This window comes from Lampris incognitus, chromosome 15 (genome assembly GCF_029633865.1).
Source record: "Lampris incognitus isolate fLamInc1 chromosome 15, fLamInc1.hap2, whole genome shotgun sequence".
NCBI lineage: Eukaryota > Metazoa > Chordata > Actinopteri > Lampriformes > Lampridae > Lampris > Lampris incognitus.
Window position 1 is genome coordinate 31713989 of NC_079225.1, and position 19875 is coordinate 31733863.

At 43.2% G+C, this 19875-nt stretch overlaps 1 protein-coding gene across 1 annotated transcript in view; it reads left to right on the plus strand.

Annotated features, from left to right (window-relative positions):
- Positions 1-19534, plus strand: part of LOC130124844 (calcium/calmodulin-dependent protein kinase type IV) — a 23036-nt gene extending 3502 nt beyond the window's left edge. Inside the window, exons 4-14 of the mRNA XM_056294191.1 lie at positions 361-382; positions 958-1080; positions 1960-2129; positions 4473-4528; positions 4940-5078; positions 12006-12133; positions 14584-14719; positions 16285-16462; positions 17226-17309; positions 18270-18573; positions 18741-19534. Of these exons, the coding sequence (XP_056150166.1) occupies positions 361-382; positions 958-1080; positions 1960-2129; positions 4473-4528; positions 4940-5078; positions 12006-12133; positions 14584-14719; positions 16285-16462; positions 17226-17309; positions 18270-18573; positions 18741-19534 (2134 nt within the window). The remainder of the gene's footprint in view (positions 1-360; positions 383-957; positions 1081-1959; positions 2130-4472; positions 4529-4939; positions 5079-12005; positions 12134-14583; positions 14720-16284; positions 16463-17225; positions 17310-18269; positions 18574-18740) is intronic.
- Positions 19535-19875: the final 341 nt, after the last annotated feature.

Here is a 19875-nt window from a genome sequence, read left to right on the forward strand (position 1 = left end):
ATGGTTTTTGTAAATATGTAGAAATAGGCAAAACAGATGGAACGACAAAAGTGATGATTCTGTCCTAACACAGTATTAATTCTCCTCCATGGCACCATGGCACTGGTAGTGACAAATTGCTACATTATTATCACATTCCGTTTCTCCACTAAAGACTTTATACATTTAATTTGCAGACCCTCCAGGTAAAAGAATGTGGTAATCCATTCTTTTATAGTCCCCTAATTACTAAGTATTTACCTGGTAAATATATGGTAAAAATGGTATATCATTGGTTAATTACCACTGTAAATAAGTAGGTAAATACAGAGAAACTACAGCTGAAATACTAACAGAAAACTCCGCTATTAACCTCTGCAGGAAGTTTTCCTCTAGTGTCAAGGTACATCTTAAATACTGGGTACATTCTTGCAGATGTTTTTACAGTTTACTCAGTCAGTAAGCTGAAACTGTACTGTAAAAGGAAGCCTTGTTTGTTTCCATAGTGTTACCATGTTCTTACCCAATGATATACTATATTTACCAACTCTTTACCAGGTACATACTTAGGAATTAGGGGACTGTAAAAGGACGGGTTACCAATAAGGCCTCACTGACCTCTCTCTACCAAGCATACATGGAAGAACTTATAGTTGAATAAGTTATTGTTTAGCTGTGATGGCATGGCGGCCTGTCCAGGGTATCTCCCCGCCTGCTTCCCAATGACTGCTGGGATAAGCTCCAGCATCCCAGCGACCCTGAGCAGGATAAGCGGTTTGGATAATGGATGGATGGAAGTTATATTTTATAAGTTAAGGTCAAGTTTAGTTTTTGTTTGTGTCTGTCTCTGTGAGTTTGAGCAGTTTGTGTACATACCTGTGTTTTTTTTTTTTTTTTTTTGTGTGTGCAAATCTGTGTGTGTGTGTGTGCATATGCATTGTCTGCACGACTGTTTACGTGCGTATTTGTGTACCTCAGGTGGCCATAAAGGTGATTGACAAGAAGAAAGCCCGGCAAGACTCCTATGTCCTGAAAAATATGAAGAGAGAGCCGCGAATCCACCAGATGGTTCGACATCCTCACATAGTGGTTCTGCTGGAGGTGAGGAACACGGAGAAGCACACCCACATAACCATGCTAACTCAACTTTATATATAAAGAGCTTTAACACACTAAACCACTTTGTAGCAAAAATGCAGAGGTAAACTAAACATAGAGCTCTAAAGACAAAAAATAAAGAGGTAAGGGGAATAAAGGGCAGGCTCACAGCCACAAAATCAAAATCGCAATGTATAGAGTAAAGGATAGTTTGGTGATAAATGTGCATAAAAATCACCAAAGATTTAAAAATAACAACCGACAAATGAGGACAGACAAAGGAACAGTATGTAGAGAAGCAACCCCACACACAAAATGCACAGCGAAGACACGTCAAACAGCGAGACTAACCCTAGGACAAGGACACAGACAGATGGTCACACTTGTGCATGCTAGGGTGCATGCATGCACGCACACACACACACACACACACACACACACACACACACACACACACACACACACACACACACACACACACACAAAACCAGTGGCAATTGCAGTGATATTTTTGTGCACACCCTCAAAGCACATAATTTTACTATACCACTACTTCCACACCCCACACACACACACACACACACACAGAAATAAACACTGGCGCATAGTCCAAACTAGTCCCTTAATTACCCTTACATATTCAACTCACAAACTGTTTGTATGTGTGTATGCAGGAGATTGTTTTAAACTATTTGTCCCTTCAGCCTCTGACAACAAGCACACACACACACGCACACACACACACACACACACACACACACAGACTGTTAACACAGGATACATGCAAGCAGACAAATGTGATGAAAAGTCTTACACATACACATGAACAGATTTATACACAGACAAAACTTGACAAACATGGTGCCCTGTGACTTGTATTAGACTCTGGAGACCGAGAATAGTTACTACATGGCCATGGAGCTGTGCGCCGGAGGAGACCTGATGGACAGGATCTGTGAGAGGAAGAGACTGGAGGAGAGGGAGGTTCGACGCTACACACGGCAGATCCTCTCTGCAGTGGAACACCTGCACAAACATGGCATTGTTCACAGGTGAGGACCAACATGTACACGTACAGTATACATTTGTGCATGCTAGGCTCCAAACACACACAGACACACACACATATGCAAAGATAAGGAACATGCAGTACAAGTAATCACGATGGTAAAAAAGTGGAGCTACATGCATGCAGATGAAAATTTTTCAGGTCCAAACAAACACATTTACTAAACACACATGCACACACACATACAGAATGTGTATATAATAGATAGGACAAAGAGAGAGTAAGAGGGATAGTAAGAGAGAGAGAGCTGCATACAATATGTCTTTAGCTTTGACCATGTACACACACTTGCTGCACACATGCATGCACGCACGCGCGCTCGCACACACACACACACACACACACACACACACACGGCTACAGAGCAGTTTGCAGTGCGTTAACAACCTACATTGAAGGAAATGCTGCTAGAAAGGCAATATCTGGAACAGTGTGTGTGCCCAGTGCTATATGAGAATTGAAAGTGGGTTAAGGGTTTTTAGTATGTGTGAGAAATACACACAAATACGCATATACGCTCTCTTGCACACACACCACACACACACACGCACACACACACACACACACACACACACACACACACACACACACACACACACACACAAGGGTTTTGGGCTTTGGTGTAAGACTCTGGCTCCTTTCAGGGTGGGAATGTGATTACCAGGCAATGACCTCATCACTCTGCGTCGGCGCCATAATTCACACATCATCACAACATCATGGACTTCCTCTCTAATGAAGTCCCTAAACGATGTCACTCCAAATCCTTCAATAGCACCTCTTTGTCTCTCTCTCTCTCTCTCTCTGACACACCAGCAGACAGTCTCTCCCTCTCTCTCTCTCACACACACACACACACACACACACACACAAATGAACATGAACGCAAACCTACCAACAAAAAAGTGTGCTGTGTACATACGTACACACAAACACAGGCCTATATGTACAGGTACACACACACACACACACACACACACACATATTCACACAATCAGACGCAGGCCACCACAGCACCACCGCATGATTGAACTGGAAGCAGCTTGAAAATTTGCACTTATATGAACCTCCTGCCACCCACATTCACTTGGGTTGCCACATACATTTCCCCCTTTATGACTGTGTCTGCTCTTTTCTTTTTTTCGCTCTCGCTCTTTCTGTCTCTATTCCTCTTTGAACTTTAAGGGGTTGTTTGAGCGCAGGCTTTATTTGATTTGAGGTGTCTGTTGGTAAGAAGGAGGCAGATGAAAAGAACAAGGCTGAGTCCCAGGCTACGGTTTAAAGGGGATCACTCCCTCCTAACCGCAGCTTTTCATTTTGCCGGTTCGCCTATGAGCAGGCATTTTAGTTGCTGGTGTGGAGTTTGGGGTACATTCAGGAGACCCAAGGCAACTTTTCCAGGTGAAAAGCACAACTTAAGCCTTTGTATTTGAGCTTGGCCTCGCCAAAAAAGAAAATGTGTGTGCCCACAACTAACTGATACTCATGTTTACCTAAAGCTGTTACAAGGGGTTTTGGATTTTTTGTCCCTGTGGACAAATTAGTGTTTTGTGGAAGAACAACTTCCTTTTGCGTAAGCATTGCCTCTTGTCACAAGGATCAACGTTTATGCTCCAGTAGCTCATGCATTTTTCTTTTTTTTCTTTTTGAGAAAAAGAGTGAGAAATGTAGTGGTGTTTTAGAAAAAACAGCTGTAAGTACTGTGTCTAATTGTGGCTATGTGTCCCCTGTCTGTGTGCCATAAATCGTTTCATCAGATTTCGCAGGGAACCCGAATCGGATACAAACATCTGGAACCAATATACAGCAATATCTAATCTTCTCAATGATGGTCTCATTTGCTTACAGCATGTCAGCCATGTAGACAGGCATCAAAATTAAATTGAGACATAAAGTAATCAGTGAAAAACTCCTCAAAGTGGCTTTAAGTAAAAGTTTAAGTAAGTAAAATTGATCATTTTTAACTATATTTCTAGAATGTGTACACTACTCAAACCCATATAACTGAGAAATTCATCCATATCTGCACCGATTAATTTGAGCCCAACATGGACCTGCCCCACTGAGTCCATCAGAAAATATTAAGCACCAATCCTTTGGTCATAAAATGCAAAAGGAGACTAGAAATACTGGGTTTGCAGTAACAACAGTGATACTGATAACAGTGAGTAAGTGTGTGTAGGACTAAAAAAAAAAAAGAAAAAAAAGCGATCAAAATATTGTCATGAACCAGATTTCTCCTCAAAAACAAAATAAGGTGCCTACTTTTCTTCTTCTGATAACTTTTTTTTCATCTCTCCCCACCCCCACCCATGTCTTTCTGCAGAGATTTGAAGATTGAAAACTTCCTTTTGGATGAACACAACAATATTAAGATCGTGGGTAGGTTGACGCTCCTGCTCTTGCTCCATCTGTGGTCGCCCTGGAAAGGTTGTTCTTTTTTCAGCCCTGGCTGGAGGAGACCGCAGCTGCACTATGTTGATTTTTTTTATTTATAACAAAGTTTATGTAGTATCACCAAGACTGTCAGTTGAAACTGAGATGCACAGAGTGATAGCGTCATATAAAAAGTGTATATATTCATTATAAGCAGTGTGTGAGCTACATGTGTGCAAAAGTCAAACAGAATAGCAAATTAGGGCAGACTATGGGGAAGATCAGCCAGTTTCAGATATCAGAACAAAGCCTCTTGACAAGCCAAAAAAGCTGGGCACACAATTGGTAAAATACCTATAGCTATTGGAATAACTAAAACTTAATTTGAACTTTAAATGATGTTTCTGGCTCATGCAGACTTTGGTCTCAGTAATACTCTGAAGGCTGAGTCTCTGTCTCTGGAGCTACTAACCACCCAGTGTGGGAGTCCCGCCTACGCCGCCCCAGAGCTGCTCGCTCACAGGAAGTACGGACCCAAAGTGGACGTCTGGTCTGTGTAAGTATTACAGTGAGATATAAATACTCATGGGTTTATTTTTGTCCCACATTTCTGGCACGCTAGCAGATATTTTGAGTGCATAAATGTCATTCTGTAGAGAAATATGTTGTCATAATAATAATTACAAGTTGAGTTTGTATAGCGCTTCTCATCTGCGGAGACAGATCTTGAAGTGCCTCAATGGTTGAAGAAAAAAGTATATATAAATAAAAAGTAAAAAGATAAAAGAGGGGTAATAAAACCAGGGTGGGCCGCTTTAAAATAAAAATAAAGTAAGATTAAAATGAAGTAAAAAGAGGATTAAAACAAGGGTGGGTCACTATAAAAGGCTTAAAAGAAGGCCTGCCGATAAAGAAGGGTTTTGAGGCCCATTTTAAAAACCTTGATGGAAGGGGCAGTTCTAAGATAGTCCGGGAGTGAGTTCCAGAGGTGTGAGGAAAAAGAGCAGTAGGCACGGTCTCCCATCATCTCGGGACGTGTAGGGGGGATGTGGAGCAGTGGGGAATGGCTAGAGCAGAAGGAGCGTGAGGGTTTGTTGGTGGTGATGAGGTCACTGAGGTAACTGGCTGAGGTAACAAAGTCAATTAGGGCTTTGTAGGTCAGGAGAAGGACTTTGAAATGGATCCTGTCGTGGACTGGGGGCCATCGGAGTTGGGCGAGTATGGAGGTTATGTGGGTTGACTTTTTTGAGCTGGTGAGGACTCTGGCGGCACTGTTCTGAATGTGTTGTAGATGGTTGATAGACTTGACTGGAAGACCGAAGAGAAGGGCATTGCCATAATCGATTCGGGAGAAAATAAGTACATGAACCAGTTTTTTGGCATCATCTTTTGAAAGTGATTGCTTCAGTCTGACTATATTTTTAAGGTGAAAATAGGAAATCTTGCAGATGTGTTTGATATGGGTTTGGAATGAAAGTGTGGAGTTGAACTTAACACCAAGATTGGTGACAACAGAGGAGAGGGGAATGAATTGGGCATCAAGTGAGGGACCAATGCTGCCGGCATTGGCGAGTTGTTTGGTGGTCCCTATCAGGATTGCTACTGTTGAGCTGGAGGAATTTGTTATTCATCCAGGGGCGGATGTCCCCCGTGCAGGTGTTGAGGGTGGAGATTGTGCAGGTGGGATTGAGTTGCATTTTAATGTAGACCTGGGTGTCATCAGCATAGCAGTGGAAGTTGATGTTGTGTTGTCTGATGTTACTATGTCCAGGGGTGCACATAATTTTTTTGGTCTGGTTCTCAAAGGAGCACCTGAGGTCCTTACTTGGTGCTCACTTTTTTTTAAATGCATTTTTCCATGACCCACCCACCTCACAAAATGAACAAAATATGAGGGATACGTGGATAACATTACATGTACTTTAATTTCAATTGAACATGAATAAAAGCAGTAGGTTACAACAAAATATCTGTTCTTTAAAGTGCCATACATGTGACTTTCAAATGAAATGACTGCTCTTCAAGCACTGAAAACTAAATATACAAATGACTGCTTTTTCAAACACTGAAAACCAAATCAAACTCACAACAGATACTGCTATTTAATTCACTGAAAGTTCTGTTATCCTACAGGACATCATCGTCATCTTCATCACTCCCCTCCAGACTGTCTTCCTCTATTTCAAAAACACCAGATGTACTAGGCCTGCTCCTTTCTCGCTGCTTCAGCCTACGATTAGCTGTTTGCATCCACAAGTCTACTGCTGGCTTTGGGTCAAAGGTTTCTGTTGTGAACTTAGATAAGTGGATGTGCATTCGAGATGAGAGGCGATAGTCTGACAGGCAGGATCTGTACTTGTTTTTTATTATATTCAGGTGTGAAAATCCCTCTCACACGCAGCACTGCTCAAGGGCAGTGTAAGAGACAGCAGAAGGACTTTCTGAATGTTGGAGTAACTGCCTGGGTTGCTGGTGTTCACTACATTGACTAGATCATGCACAGAGGAGGCTGCCAAACGTTTCCAGCTTGCTTTAAACGCATCCACTCTCTTAAAGTTGAATCTTTGTCAACATGCATGCTGGCGTCATATTTCTCAAGGATGTTACTAAGTGTTGTGTTGCCAAAACCGTGGAGGTCTTTCATTTCATTAGGCCAAGTTGTAGGATCAAAAATCAAAAAGTGATCGTATGACTTGAGGGATTCATATCTGCTTTCAAATTCATGAATTAAAGCTCTCAACACATCAATCTTATCCCTGTCAGCTTCAGCATGTGCCACAGTCTCCTCCCTGTACTTGCCCTCACTGCCCATCAGTAGCGTCAACTGTCCAATAGCAACCATGAGCTCATCTTTGCATTCACCAATAGTCAGATTGTCTTTCTGGAACCTGAGGGAGGTGAACTGTAAAATGTTCCCAACATCAAGCATGTTGGCTAGGAAACAACGAAAACGCTCTGTGCAGATATGTTTTAGGCTACTGTCATCACTTGTTGCCACTTGGATCTGAATGGCTGGTAACATTCTCCATATTTTAAACAGTCTCTTGTCTCCATGCAGACCATCTGATGTTGTGGAACTTACCTAGTTTGACAAAATCAATGTCTTTCTCCTCACATATCTTTTGTAGTTGTGCAGTTCGTTTGGCACCCCCTTTCTTTAAGTAAAAACTTAGCAAAGTGATGATAGATTTATTAAATGACTCACAGTATGGGACCGCACCATCAGCTGATTTAGCGCAGTTCTCCAACGTGTGGGCGGTGCACAGAATATGCACAAGGGAATCCCCGATATCCACCATCTGACGTAATTTGGGATGAACCCCGTTGTAAACTCCAACGTTGACAGCTGCTCCATCACTGCATACCGACACCAACTTTGCCTTCCACTCCGCTAAACCACAATCATTGAACAGTTGCACAAGTCCATCCACTATGTCCTGTGCTGTTCGGTTGGCCCCCAGATTGATTAATCCAAGGAAGTCTGAGCTGTATTCTCCGTTGCAGGACACAGAAACAATGTACACAATTTCCTGCTCCATTTTTGTTATATCTTCGGATCCATCGAAAAGCACACCCCAAAATTCAGCTGCTTTCAGTTTTTCACTTAACTCTGAACTTATTGTCTGAGCGATGCTCTCCGTGATGCGGGATCCCCTTCTCTTGAATGACAAGCAGTCCCGACGTTAACTCCTAACCTCTTGAGAAGCGGAATATCCTCCTCATATGAACGCATAGGACGTGCATGTTTCGCTTTGTGAAAGGCCAACCAGAGCATGTTTGTCAGTGCCTGATGTTGTTCTTCCGTCAGTCTGTCTTGCCACCTGTCGAGCGGGCCGCTGGGTCTCTGGTCCTGGCTGCGCCTGTTAGCAATAGCTTCCACTATTTTCTGGTGTTCTCTGCTGTTTGCATGCTTATCAAAAGCTGGATGGCTGAAGTTTTTCGTCCCCATATAAAAGTGGCAGTTTCTGTCCGCTAATGTGGGATTTTCCCGACATAGTTTACACCACATCTCGGTACGGGCGTCATCTGTTTGAAGCCAGCCGATGTCCTGCAGCCATTTCTCTGAAAACGTACGCTTTGACTTTGGTTCTGGTTCATGTGGCGTTTCTTTGGTGGAGGTGGAGGAACACCAAAGAAATTACTCAATGTCGCTTGCTTCTTTGACATTTTGGAGAAATTAGTGGCTCATACTATAGCATTGGCTAAAAGCAGTGGCTCATACTCTGCACTGCAAAATGTTTGGTACGCAAACGCGCAGTAAAACACTTGAATCTGGTGCTCGTTGAATATTTTAAGTGCGCATGCGCACCTGCGCACCACTTATGTGCACCTCTGACTATGTCCAAGTGGGAGTAAGTAGATTAAAAACAGGATGGGCCCAAGCACTGACCCCTATGGGACACTGTATGTCACTGCAGTATCATCGGACCTAGACCCCCCCCCCCAGTGACACGTGATATCTCTGGTTGATGAGGTAGGAGGTGAACCACTCCAAGGCTGTATCAGTGACCAACCATGGTGTAGGTCTTGAGGCAGTGGAAGAGGATGTTGTGGTCCATGGTGTTGAATGCCACCCTCAGATCTAGTAGGACCTGGACCTGGGTGACCCGGAGTCTGCTGCCATCAACAAGTCATTGACGACCTTTATCAGGGCTGTTTCTGTGCTGTGTGCAGGTCAGAAACCGGATTGGAGGGCTTCATAAAGTTGATTTTCCTAAAGATGTAATTGGAACTGTGAGGCCATGACTTTCTCTAGAACTTTGGCGAGGAAAGTGAGGTTGGAGATTGGTCTGTAGTTGGACAGAAGTTCTTGGTCCAGATTTGTTTTTTTAGGAGTGGGGTGACAGCTGCTGTTATAAAATGGATAGGCACCTCCACTCTGAAGTGATTTGTTGATGAGTGTAGTGAGGAATTGAACCAGGGTTGGTGAGCAGGCTTTCAACAGGGGAGTGGATATGGGGTGAAGGAAACAGCTAGTGGGCTTTGATTTGGTTATGATGGCCAAAAGTGCAGATGGTGTAACCTCTTTGAAGCTGCACAGGGTGGAGCCATTGAAGAAGGGGGGGCAGGTGGGCGGGGTTGCAGCTGCTGTGGAGGCTACAATGTTGACTGTGATATCTATGACCTTGGTCTTAAAGAAAACAGAAAAATGGTTGCACTGTTCTGGAGAGGCAGCTGGGGGGGGATGGGGTCTGAGTTGGTGGGGTTGAGAAGGCGGTTGATGGTGGAGAATAGGGTTCTGGGATTGCCTTTGCCATTGTTAATTATTGTAGAGTAATAACATGAGCGGGCAGCTTTTAGGCAGTTTGGTGTTCTCTGAAGGCCAGTAAATGGGCAGTACGAGCATCTTTCCTTCATAACCTCTCCAACTGGCGGCCCCGGGTCTTCATGCGGCACAGATCATCAATGAACCAGGGAGAGGAGCGCTGGAAGATGGCTTTCCTTATTTGTTCAGGGGCGAGGGAGTTCAGGGAGGTGGTCAGGGTGGTATTGTAGAGGTTGATCATTTCATCGTGGGAAGTGAGCTAAAATCAGTTGAGAGGTTGGACATTATGGATTCAAGAAAGAGGGCAGTGTCCAGATTGTGGAGATTGCAGTACTGTATGACCCTCTTGGTGGGAGGGATTGGAGGATGGAATTGCCAGTGATAGTGACACCAAGCTCAAAGATGTTTAGGTCAGAGGCAGGTACATTTCCAGTGATAATGAGGTCCAGTGTGTGGCCACGATTGTGGGTGGGGCCATTCACATGTGTGAGGTTTAAGGAGTCGAGGTGGGTCAGGAAATCAGCAGCCAGGGAACATTTGGGGGAATCCACATGTATATTAAAATCACCCAATATCAACATATTGCAGAGAGTGGGACATACTGAAAGTTAAAAAACTCTGGGAGGAAGGATTAGTTGGATTTTGAAGATCGATAAATGAGTATAACCATTAGGAATTTTGGTGGATAACATTTAAAAGCAAGGCACTGAAAGGACTGGGTTTCAGAAACAGTCAGTGTTTGGAGGAGTATAGAGTCCTTGTACAGGACAGTAATGCCACTACTGTGGCCACGGGCTTTTTCAATGTAATTATATCCTGGTAGAGACGCCTTGTTTAGGTGGAAGAAATCACTTTCTTTATGCCAGGTTTCGATTAAAAATGTCAGGTCCGAGCCCTCGTCAATAATAAAATCATGCATCAAAGCAGATCTATTGGTCAGAGACTGGCTGTTAAAAAGTACAATGCGAACAAGGTTCGTGGTGGTGGAGGCAGCCATACATTTTTGCAGAGGCTGCAGTAGACTAGTCTACAGCCCAAGGCAAATGATGTGCATCTCTGTGCGACATTATGCAGTTGATGTTATTATTCTAACTTGGGTTAAAGTTGTAACCTCGGCCAGAGCCCCTGTGCATGTACTTTTTTTGAAAGAGTTCCGATTATTGAAACATTGGTTTCCCTCTGCATAGCAGTTTGTGTGACAGGGATGTAAGGCTTCGAGAAGGTAACCATGATTAAAATGAGCAAACCGACCATGGTTGAAGGAGGCCTACTGGTTCCAGCAAGTGTAGATCTGTCAGGGCCCACTAGGATGGTAACTGCAGGTCACAGAGAGATTGAGAATCCCGCGGCAGTAGAGTGACGGAGGGTGGGGAGCTCAGTCAGGCAGGGGAGGGGCGGGTAGGGATTGGATCCAGGTGAACACTGACAGTCATCCACAAAAAGTTTGGCATTAAAATCAGGATAATCTGTCGTAACAAGAAGTGCAAAAAACAAAAACAAAAAAAACCCAAAACAAATAAAGGACCCGGCGGCACGGTGGTGCAGTGGTTAGCATGGTCGCCTCACAGCAAGAAGGTCCTGAGTTTGAGCCCCGGGGTAGTCCAACCTTGGGGGTCATCCTCTGTGTGGAGTTTGCATGTTCTCTCGGGTGCTCCGGTTTCCTCCCACAGTCCAAAGACATGCAGGTCAGGTGAATCGGCCATACTAAATTGTCCCTAGGTGTGTGTGTTTGTGTGTGTGTGTGTGTGTGTGTGTTAGAGAGAGCCCTGTGATGGCCTGGTGGCCTGTCCGGGGTGTCTCCCCACCTGCTGCCCAGTGACTGCTGGGATAGGCTTCAGCATCCCCACGGCCCTGGGTAAGGATAAGCGGTTTTGGATAATGGATTGATGGATGGAAATAAAGGATCTAGCCTATGAATTAGCATAGATAAAATGGTAAAAGGCAAAAAATAAAAACGCACAACAAACAATTTTCCCTGGAGAGAAGCGGCAGCCAACTCATGCCAGCATACTCTCTCCTTATGCATTTTGGGTGCATAAACATCATTCTGCAGAGAAATATGTTGTCACGCAAAGAATGAATAATTCTGAGCAAATGAAACACAATGTTGTACTCGGTAACAGTTTATGTGCATGTCTGCTATGCTAATATCCACATATGTTCAGAATTTTGAACTTTGGTGTGTGTGTGTGTGTGTGTGTGTGTGTGTACCTGTAGGGGGGTGAGTATGTTTGCCATGCTGACAGGGACCCTGCCCTTCACAGTGGAGCCATTCAACATCAAGCAGCTGCACCAGAAGATGGTTAATGGAGAGATCAGCACCATTCCTAGTGACGTCAGTAAAGGTAACCGCCTAATTAGGTTCAGAAGAATGTGCAATACATTTTGTGTCACTACCATGTGCTTTTGTATGCGTGTCATTGGACAATCGATGTTGAAAGTTCAAATACTTTAGCAAAACATGGTTTGGTGTGCCTATACGCTCTTATTTGTGTGGTTTGTTGAAGCTTTGACATTGAAATATTGGCTACTAGTTAGTCCTTGTGTTTTTCTTATCTGTAGTTAAACAAGTCAATTTAAACACCACATCTAGATTTTAAAGGCGTCCAAAAGCAGGGGCCAATCTGACGTCCTCAGGTGTTTCGGGTCTTTTTTTTTTTTGTAAGACCCGAAACACCTGAGGACCTCAGGAAACAAGCTATAGAATTCATTATATATGCAAGTATTTTGCCAAAATTAACCCTAAATTCAATTTTGAAATATTTGCAAATAAACTATTACAAACACAGTCTTGGAAATATATGAATTCCCTGGCATGGCAGGATTCAATCTTGGTTAGTCTGCCTAGAAGAATATTGAGTAAAAAAAAGAAATATCCTATTTTTGGCAGTTAGTCCTCAAAGTAATGATAATTGAAACTTTCCCAAATACTACTCACAATTACAGCTGCGGTGTGTCTCGCTCTCAGTTAATTTTCTTCTCTCTCTGACACCAGGTGAGTCGTTCCAGTACACCCTGTCATGGCGCCGTGTCACCACAAACAAACAGGGCTCCTGTTACTGCAGGAGTAACAAGGACATCTCCGATACTCCCGACTGTGATAAGATCAAATTAGCTTTTGTACAGTTTCCCACAGACAACAACAGATCATACTCAGGCGTCAGAGGTGCTGACGTTCACCTTCAGCTTCAGTCTCTGTAACTGTGTTGTGACTGTTTCCAAGGGCCAAAGAGGCCACGCCAGGGTATACCAATAATAATTCATATATTTCCATTATAACATTTCCATCATAAAAGTAGCTCTGTGATATTTTTTTCCATTATAAACACACATACTCATACTCACATAAATGTACGATGACCTCCCAGTTGAGGCCATCCTCTCACCCCTCTTATGATTTCATTTTCTCCACCAAGGCTCATTTCATCAATTTTGTTTCTCTGGTACTGTTTTGCAGCTTCGTGTCATTTTACCATCACCCGCGACTGATTTGTTCTGTTGCCATACCGACTCAGTCATCCAACTCAGCGGTGTCTTTGCTCAGTGATGTTTTCGTCTGTTCTTTTTCTTTTGTTTCTGCTTTTGCTCCACATTTTATGTTGTCACTGAGCTTTCTGGGCGCCTTTTCCACTCCAAGCACTTACACAAGTCACTAACCTAAACTACATGTGTGTCAAAAGAAACAACTTATGTGCAATTCAAATAGTAAGGACACACATTGTCAAAGCACGAATGTGTGACTTTGTTGTAAACAGACTGGTACAGGATCATTGTCTTAAATTTGTAATTAGAAGTAGGCCGAGTGTTGACCGCACATTTTTAACTGAGCACCTAACATTACATATTATTTACATCATATCCTGATTGGATGTGATTGGATGCTTAACATTGACATTATATGAATAGATGCTTTTGCATCAGCTCAACAGAGCTAGACTTAGCTCGTCTGAGTCATGCTTTTAGCCAGCCGACAACCCAGAAAAGCAAGCCGACACATCAGAAACACAAACTTTTATTAAAAGATTAATTTCTCTGATCACTTAAAAGGTGATATAGCACACCTTACTTGTATCTCTGTCAATGGCGTTTTAATGAAATCTAACCCCAAATAAAACCGCATGGACCTTACCAAGTGATGGAATACGAGTGAGAGAGAGTTTGAGAGAGAATTGTGATGAGGGTGCAGAAAATATATATTTTGCCTCTTTTCTTACCAATGAAGATTTTGTTATTCCAAAAAATCTTTAATATCTTAATACAGCATATATTTTTAGATGCCCTCACTCACATCTTAGGAGGGGTTACAATCCCCTGCTCCCCCCACCCAAATCCATACAGATTGCACTGCTAAATTAACAGTTTGTGAGTTCAGAATTTAAAAAAAACACTTTGCATATGATCACTTGTTATATAATCACACTAAATTGGATCCATTACAACTGGTAAGCACTATTTGGCTCAGTTGTAGAAGAGAGACAACTGATAGCAACAGTTAGACCAGAACAGTAAATTTGGTCTGCGACAGTGGCAGCAGTCCTTTATGAAGTGATCTGCTGCTCCAGGCGACAGAGCTTATCAGGAATCCCCATCTGGAGTAAAACTATCAATGCTTCTTGGCCTTGTTCGGTGACAGCAGCAAGTCGAAGGCAGACAGGTTCAATTGGTTTTCTCGCCTTACTCGGCCGTCTCTGATGTGCTGGAATTTGAGCCTTCGTGAATGAAACCAAATCGCTCTATTACTGTCCATCTCCCTGTCTCTCCCGCCATCGCATCCATCTATCCTTCTTTGCTGCAGGAGCAGTGGGGTTTGTGCTGTTTCTTCTGGAGCCAGACCCAGCTAAGAGACCCAGCGTTAGGGCTGCTATGGAGGAGAAGTGGATCAATGAAGGATATGCCAAGAAGCCATTACATACACTGTCTCATAAAAACAGGTAGGGAGCCACTGTGCCACTGTACCCTTACTAACACGCCGTTATACGTGCACACTCAAAGGCGTGAGCACCCTCAGACATGAAAGAACAATATGAAATGTTATGATGACTTATAAAAAGGAAACCATGAGGAATTTTCTGTCAAAACAAAAATGTTGTGGTAAGCAGTGTTCTGGCTTTGTATATTATAGTAGGCCTAAACAATTTTTATTGCTTTGGGCAGAATGGGGAAATGCAATCTGATATAGCTCCACTTGGCAGTAATTTGTTGACTGAAACCCACATGAATTAGTCAAGAACTGCTTCAGCCTGGTTCAAGATCTCCCATCATCCAGTTTTGGTCATCCTTTTGATCATCCTAGTAAAAACAATCTTTAATACTACAATGACCAAGGCCGTAATTTTGACGGTTTTGGATTTTCAAAGTTTGATAACTTTGCAGAAAAAAAAAAGATACAGACCAGCCACTCCGTGAATGCTCCTAAAATTGCATATATTTGCATTAAAATGAGTTTTAGATCAATTGCACACAAAAAGTTATGATGAGATCTACCTAAAATGACCATGAGCGGTCAAAATGGCGGCTCATAATTTGCACGTGATCGTGTGCGTCATGTCACTATTTATGACATGATTTGGTTGCATAATTTCCTTCGCAAAGTTCATTGCTCTGTCCTAGAAACACACTAATGTTCTCCAGTGCAGAGTAATAGTCTAAGTTTGATTTTTGATTATTTCCAACATGTCTGAGTACAGCCACCATTTCCGACGCACCACCGAGGCATTGCAGTATTTACAAGCGTTGGACAGCAGCCATTTTAAATTGTTCGGAAAATAGTATTAACGTTGTTAAAATGTTAATTTTGGTGTTGGACAGCAGCCATTTTAAATTTTTCGAAAAATGGTATTAACGTTGTTAAAATGTTAATTTTGGTGTCAGTTGTTTCTTAACAGACATACTAACATGTGTAATGCATTAATACCTCTACTGGGTATTTATCTTGACAAACCGTGGGCGGTAATTTTGACGGCCCACGGTCATTCTAGTAGTTTTTAAGTTGTTGTTTGGGGCTGTTTCAATATTTATTTTAAGTTCTTTTTTTACATTTCATGTTTTATAAGCCTTGTTACATTTGTTAGATTAGTAATATGTGCTTTCCATTTTGTTTCTCAGGTAATATTTTTACTTTTTCAATTTTGCTATTCAAGTTTGACCATGTCTCTCTGAAGTTTAAATTGTTAAAAAATAGTATTAAAGTTGTTAAAATGTTGATTTTGGTGTCAGTCCTTTCTTAACAGACATACTAACATATGCAGTGCATTAATATCTCAATTAGGTATTTATCTTGACAGAATATAAAGTTTAAAAACCAGCTGTCATTCTGACAGCCCATGGTTGTTTTAGGTAGGAGTGAAATCCCAGTCATTCTAGTGTTAGTGACCTTTGAGAGTACTCCCTCTTCTTTTCATAATTTACTTTCTTCCTGTCTGTGTGTGTGTGTGTGTGTGTGTGTGTGTGTGTGTGTGTGTCCGTCTGTCCCTCCCTCTCACATCTTACTCCCAAGGTTGCGTCCTGAGGAACTCAACTCATCTGTGCTGACATACATGACAGAGAGCCTGGGCTACTCGCTCTCTGACGTCATACAAACACTCACCATCAACCGCCCCTCCACCATCATGGCCTCCTACCACCTACTGCTTAACAAGCTCAGCAGGAGCCATAAAGGAGCCAAGGCCAGCAAGGTGCACAGACAGTTGTGCGCACACATACACACATGCACACAACTGCATGAATAGAATCTGTTTTCATTGGCTAAGTTTGAACATTAAATTGAACTTGGTGGGCTGCTTACAGCATAACACATACCATTATAAAAGGAGAATATACAAGTATAAGTAGGCAAGGACAATAAAATATATTTAGGGAATATGTGGCATTTGCATGTTCTCCTCATATTTACGTGGGTTTCCTTTGATTGCTTGGGTTTTCTCCCACAGTCCAAAACCCTGAAAAAAGTCAGTTAATCGGAGCGCTCCAAGTTGTTTATAGGTATGAATGGGAGTGTAAATGTGCATGTGTGTGTGTGTGTGTTTGGAGGTCCTCTGATGGAAAACCGAGGGTGTAACTACCTTCCATGCAGTGTTTGCCGTGATAGGCTCCAGTCCCCAGTGGCCTTGAAATAAAGATATAATGAGTATAGAGAATGAACAAATAAATAAACTATGGTGTCTTCTAAACAGCACGCAAATAGCAGATGCAAAAATAGTTGAAGTCTATGTAAACAAGTTCCCAAATGGGAAAAATAAGGCAATGTTGAGTCTGCATCATCGTCACATACAAATATGCCTTCACAAACTGCCATGCATGTATGATTTAGTTTTTAGATAATGGACATACTATTTCCACATACAGTACAATGCACGCACAAATGTGTTCCAAAACTTAGTATTCAGATGCTCTTCAACTGCTTTCAAACATTTTAACACAACTGTGCTGATGTGACAGAAGCTGGAGAGCGGAGAGTGGTGCCTGCCCAGTACGAACACATGGAGAGAGAGGGTTAATACTGGATTCAAGACACAGCAACAGGTACTGCAGATCGTGTCTATATGGTATCTATATGGCATAATGAATGCTAATGCAGTGTTCATTTCTCTGAATTACATTATTCAACTATAAAACTGTCTTCACTGCTGAATTTGCAACTGGTTTTTGGATTAGGCTTAAAAGAAGTCACAAAGCTGTGCCTGACAGTTATGCTCATAGTCCGTACTTGATCCAGTTTCCATCTGTGAGTCTGTCTGCCAGTCAGTCTGTCTGTCTACAAGTATGTTTAATCAGTCCAATGCAAAATTGCATATAGTCAAATTTTATTGACTATTGTGTCATTAGCAATAGAATGACAATATCATGCTGGGCTTAACGACTATTCTTGAACAATCAGTCTTTGTCTGTCCTTAGTGGACATCCTAAAATCTGCTTTGATTTTGTGCCAGTGTCCGTATTTAGTGATGAAATTTTTGATGCTCTTCAACATGCCATACAATACGAGTTTTGGAGAGCCTGATATTGTGTATATAAGTTATTCTGCCATGCTAATAACTTGTAGACACACTAAAGGATCTTGTGAGCCTTCACAAATTATACCCATCATATACTGATGATATTGACAAATAAATGTTGATAAATGACACGCAAGGTACCCTTTGGAGACTGTATGAGACATGGAGGGTGTACCATAGAATAAAATGTCAAACTTCCGCCCTCATTTATGAATATTGATGACATACAGGTTAGATAGCGGTTAAGTTGAGCATTAAGGTCAGGTACTGGTTAACTTGCCTCATCTCATACAGAATCAGAAGTCATCATTAACCTCCCCTGTCTCATACAGATGCCGAAGGGTGCATTCCGCATCATATATCGACCCTTTTTTCAACAGTGTCAGTATATGACACCATGGGGATGAGAATAGGCTCAGTTGAAGATACACTGCCCCACATGTCTTGGATCATTTGGTGTGTTGATAGATGGCCACTTTTGTTTTAGAATGACTCGGCCAATGAAAAAGTCCCTATGCAGTCCAATAAGCCTTTGAGAGCTCAACCGCAAACAACGGTCTGTCAGAGCATCCGGAAGAGACCTGACAACATGTCCAGAAAGAACCCCGGAGAGGATAATAAGGAGAGCCGTCTCCCTTCTCCATCCCTCCCCCAGATACCTACCTCAACCTCCCTCTCTCTCCCTCCTCGTCTCCCCTCACTGTCTCCTGCTCCCCTGTCTGCGGAGGACGGGATCACTGAGGAGGAGATCGCCATCACCCTGGATACCAGGGAGGTGTTGTTCCCTGAGGGTATGGATCTCTATGGTGCAAACACACACACACACACGCACACACACCCATCCACACACAAACACACACACATACATACACAGGTGAACTATGATTCTGTTTTCTCTGTGTGGAACTCAAATTCAGTATTAATCTGACATATTATATCTGTGTGCGTCTTTTTCCAGTCTCTGTGTTCGGAGACAGGGAGCTGGTGCACCTCTCGCCCCCGAAAAGTTCTCCATCCAAGCTGTGTGACTCTGCCCCTTGCCAAGTCCTTTCAACCACTGAGCCAATCACAGACAACGGCACAGGCCGACCCATCCGACATGCACACCACCTCAGGACCACCCACTCAGATGGGGTCACAGACCCTGGTTCGGACTGCCACCAAAACAACCATCATCAAGATGACTGTCCCCATCGCGTGGGCATCGATGAGCGCCTGGAGAAGCTACAGAAATTCTACACCTCAGAGAAGACCAGTATCTCTCCCAGGATGCTCTTGGAGGCTGATGCCCACAACACACGTACCGCCGACCGAGACCACTTGGGCACTGCGGGGCCTGTGACAACGTCGCCATCTGCTCCCCTGCCCCGCTTGCGCAATGTGGGTCTGAAGGATGGAGGGGGCAAGAAGATGACGTGGGTGGGTCTGACCCGACCGGGACCTCCGGGGCTGTTGGTGAATGGATCCAAACCCCCCACTTTCGCTTCCCAGAGACAGCACGCTCTGGCTATCAAGAGCCTCAGACAGGAGAGGGGAAAACGAGGAGAACGGGCTGGAGGAGGAGGAGTAGGAGTAAGAGGAGGAGGAGAGAGAGGGACAGCAGGAGGAGGGATGAACGGCATGAGGAGGAACTCTACTCATTTGCGTTCATCTCTCCAGCGTCGTGTGGCTGACCTGAACTTTCCATTGCTCCCTGCAGCCCTGCAGGGAAAACCAGAGAGGAAGAACCAGTTGCACAGTATGGATTACTAACACATGGAAGAAGACAGGTTTTCTGTACTTGGCAGAAAGGTGAGACAGGGGAGCAGAGATGGAAGAGAGGGGAGATTCTTTGGGTTTTAATTTCATGGCAGGGAGAAGGGTAAATAGCCTGACTACATGAAATATTTATGATCAAGGAGTCGAAAATATGGACCATACCGAGCACTGACTTTTGTGGAAACACAGATGGAAGGGGACACAGAGGGAGAACAACATTAGCACTACCTATAAATAGGGCAGCAATAAGGTCATACAGCTGGAGTGCGTGGGATACAAACACAAAGGGACAGATAAGAGACACAGTGGTACACGTCATACAATGCAGCAAAAGG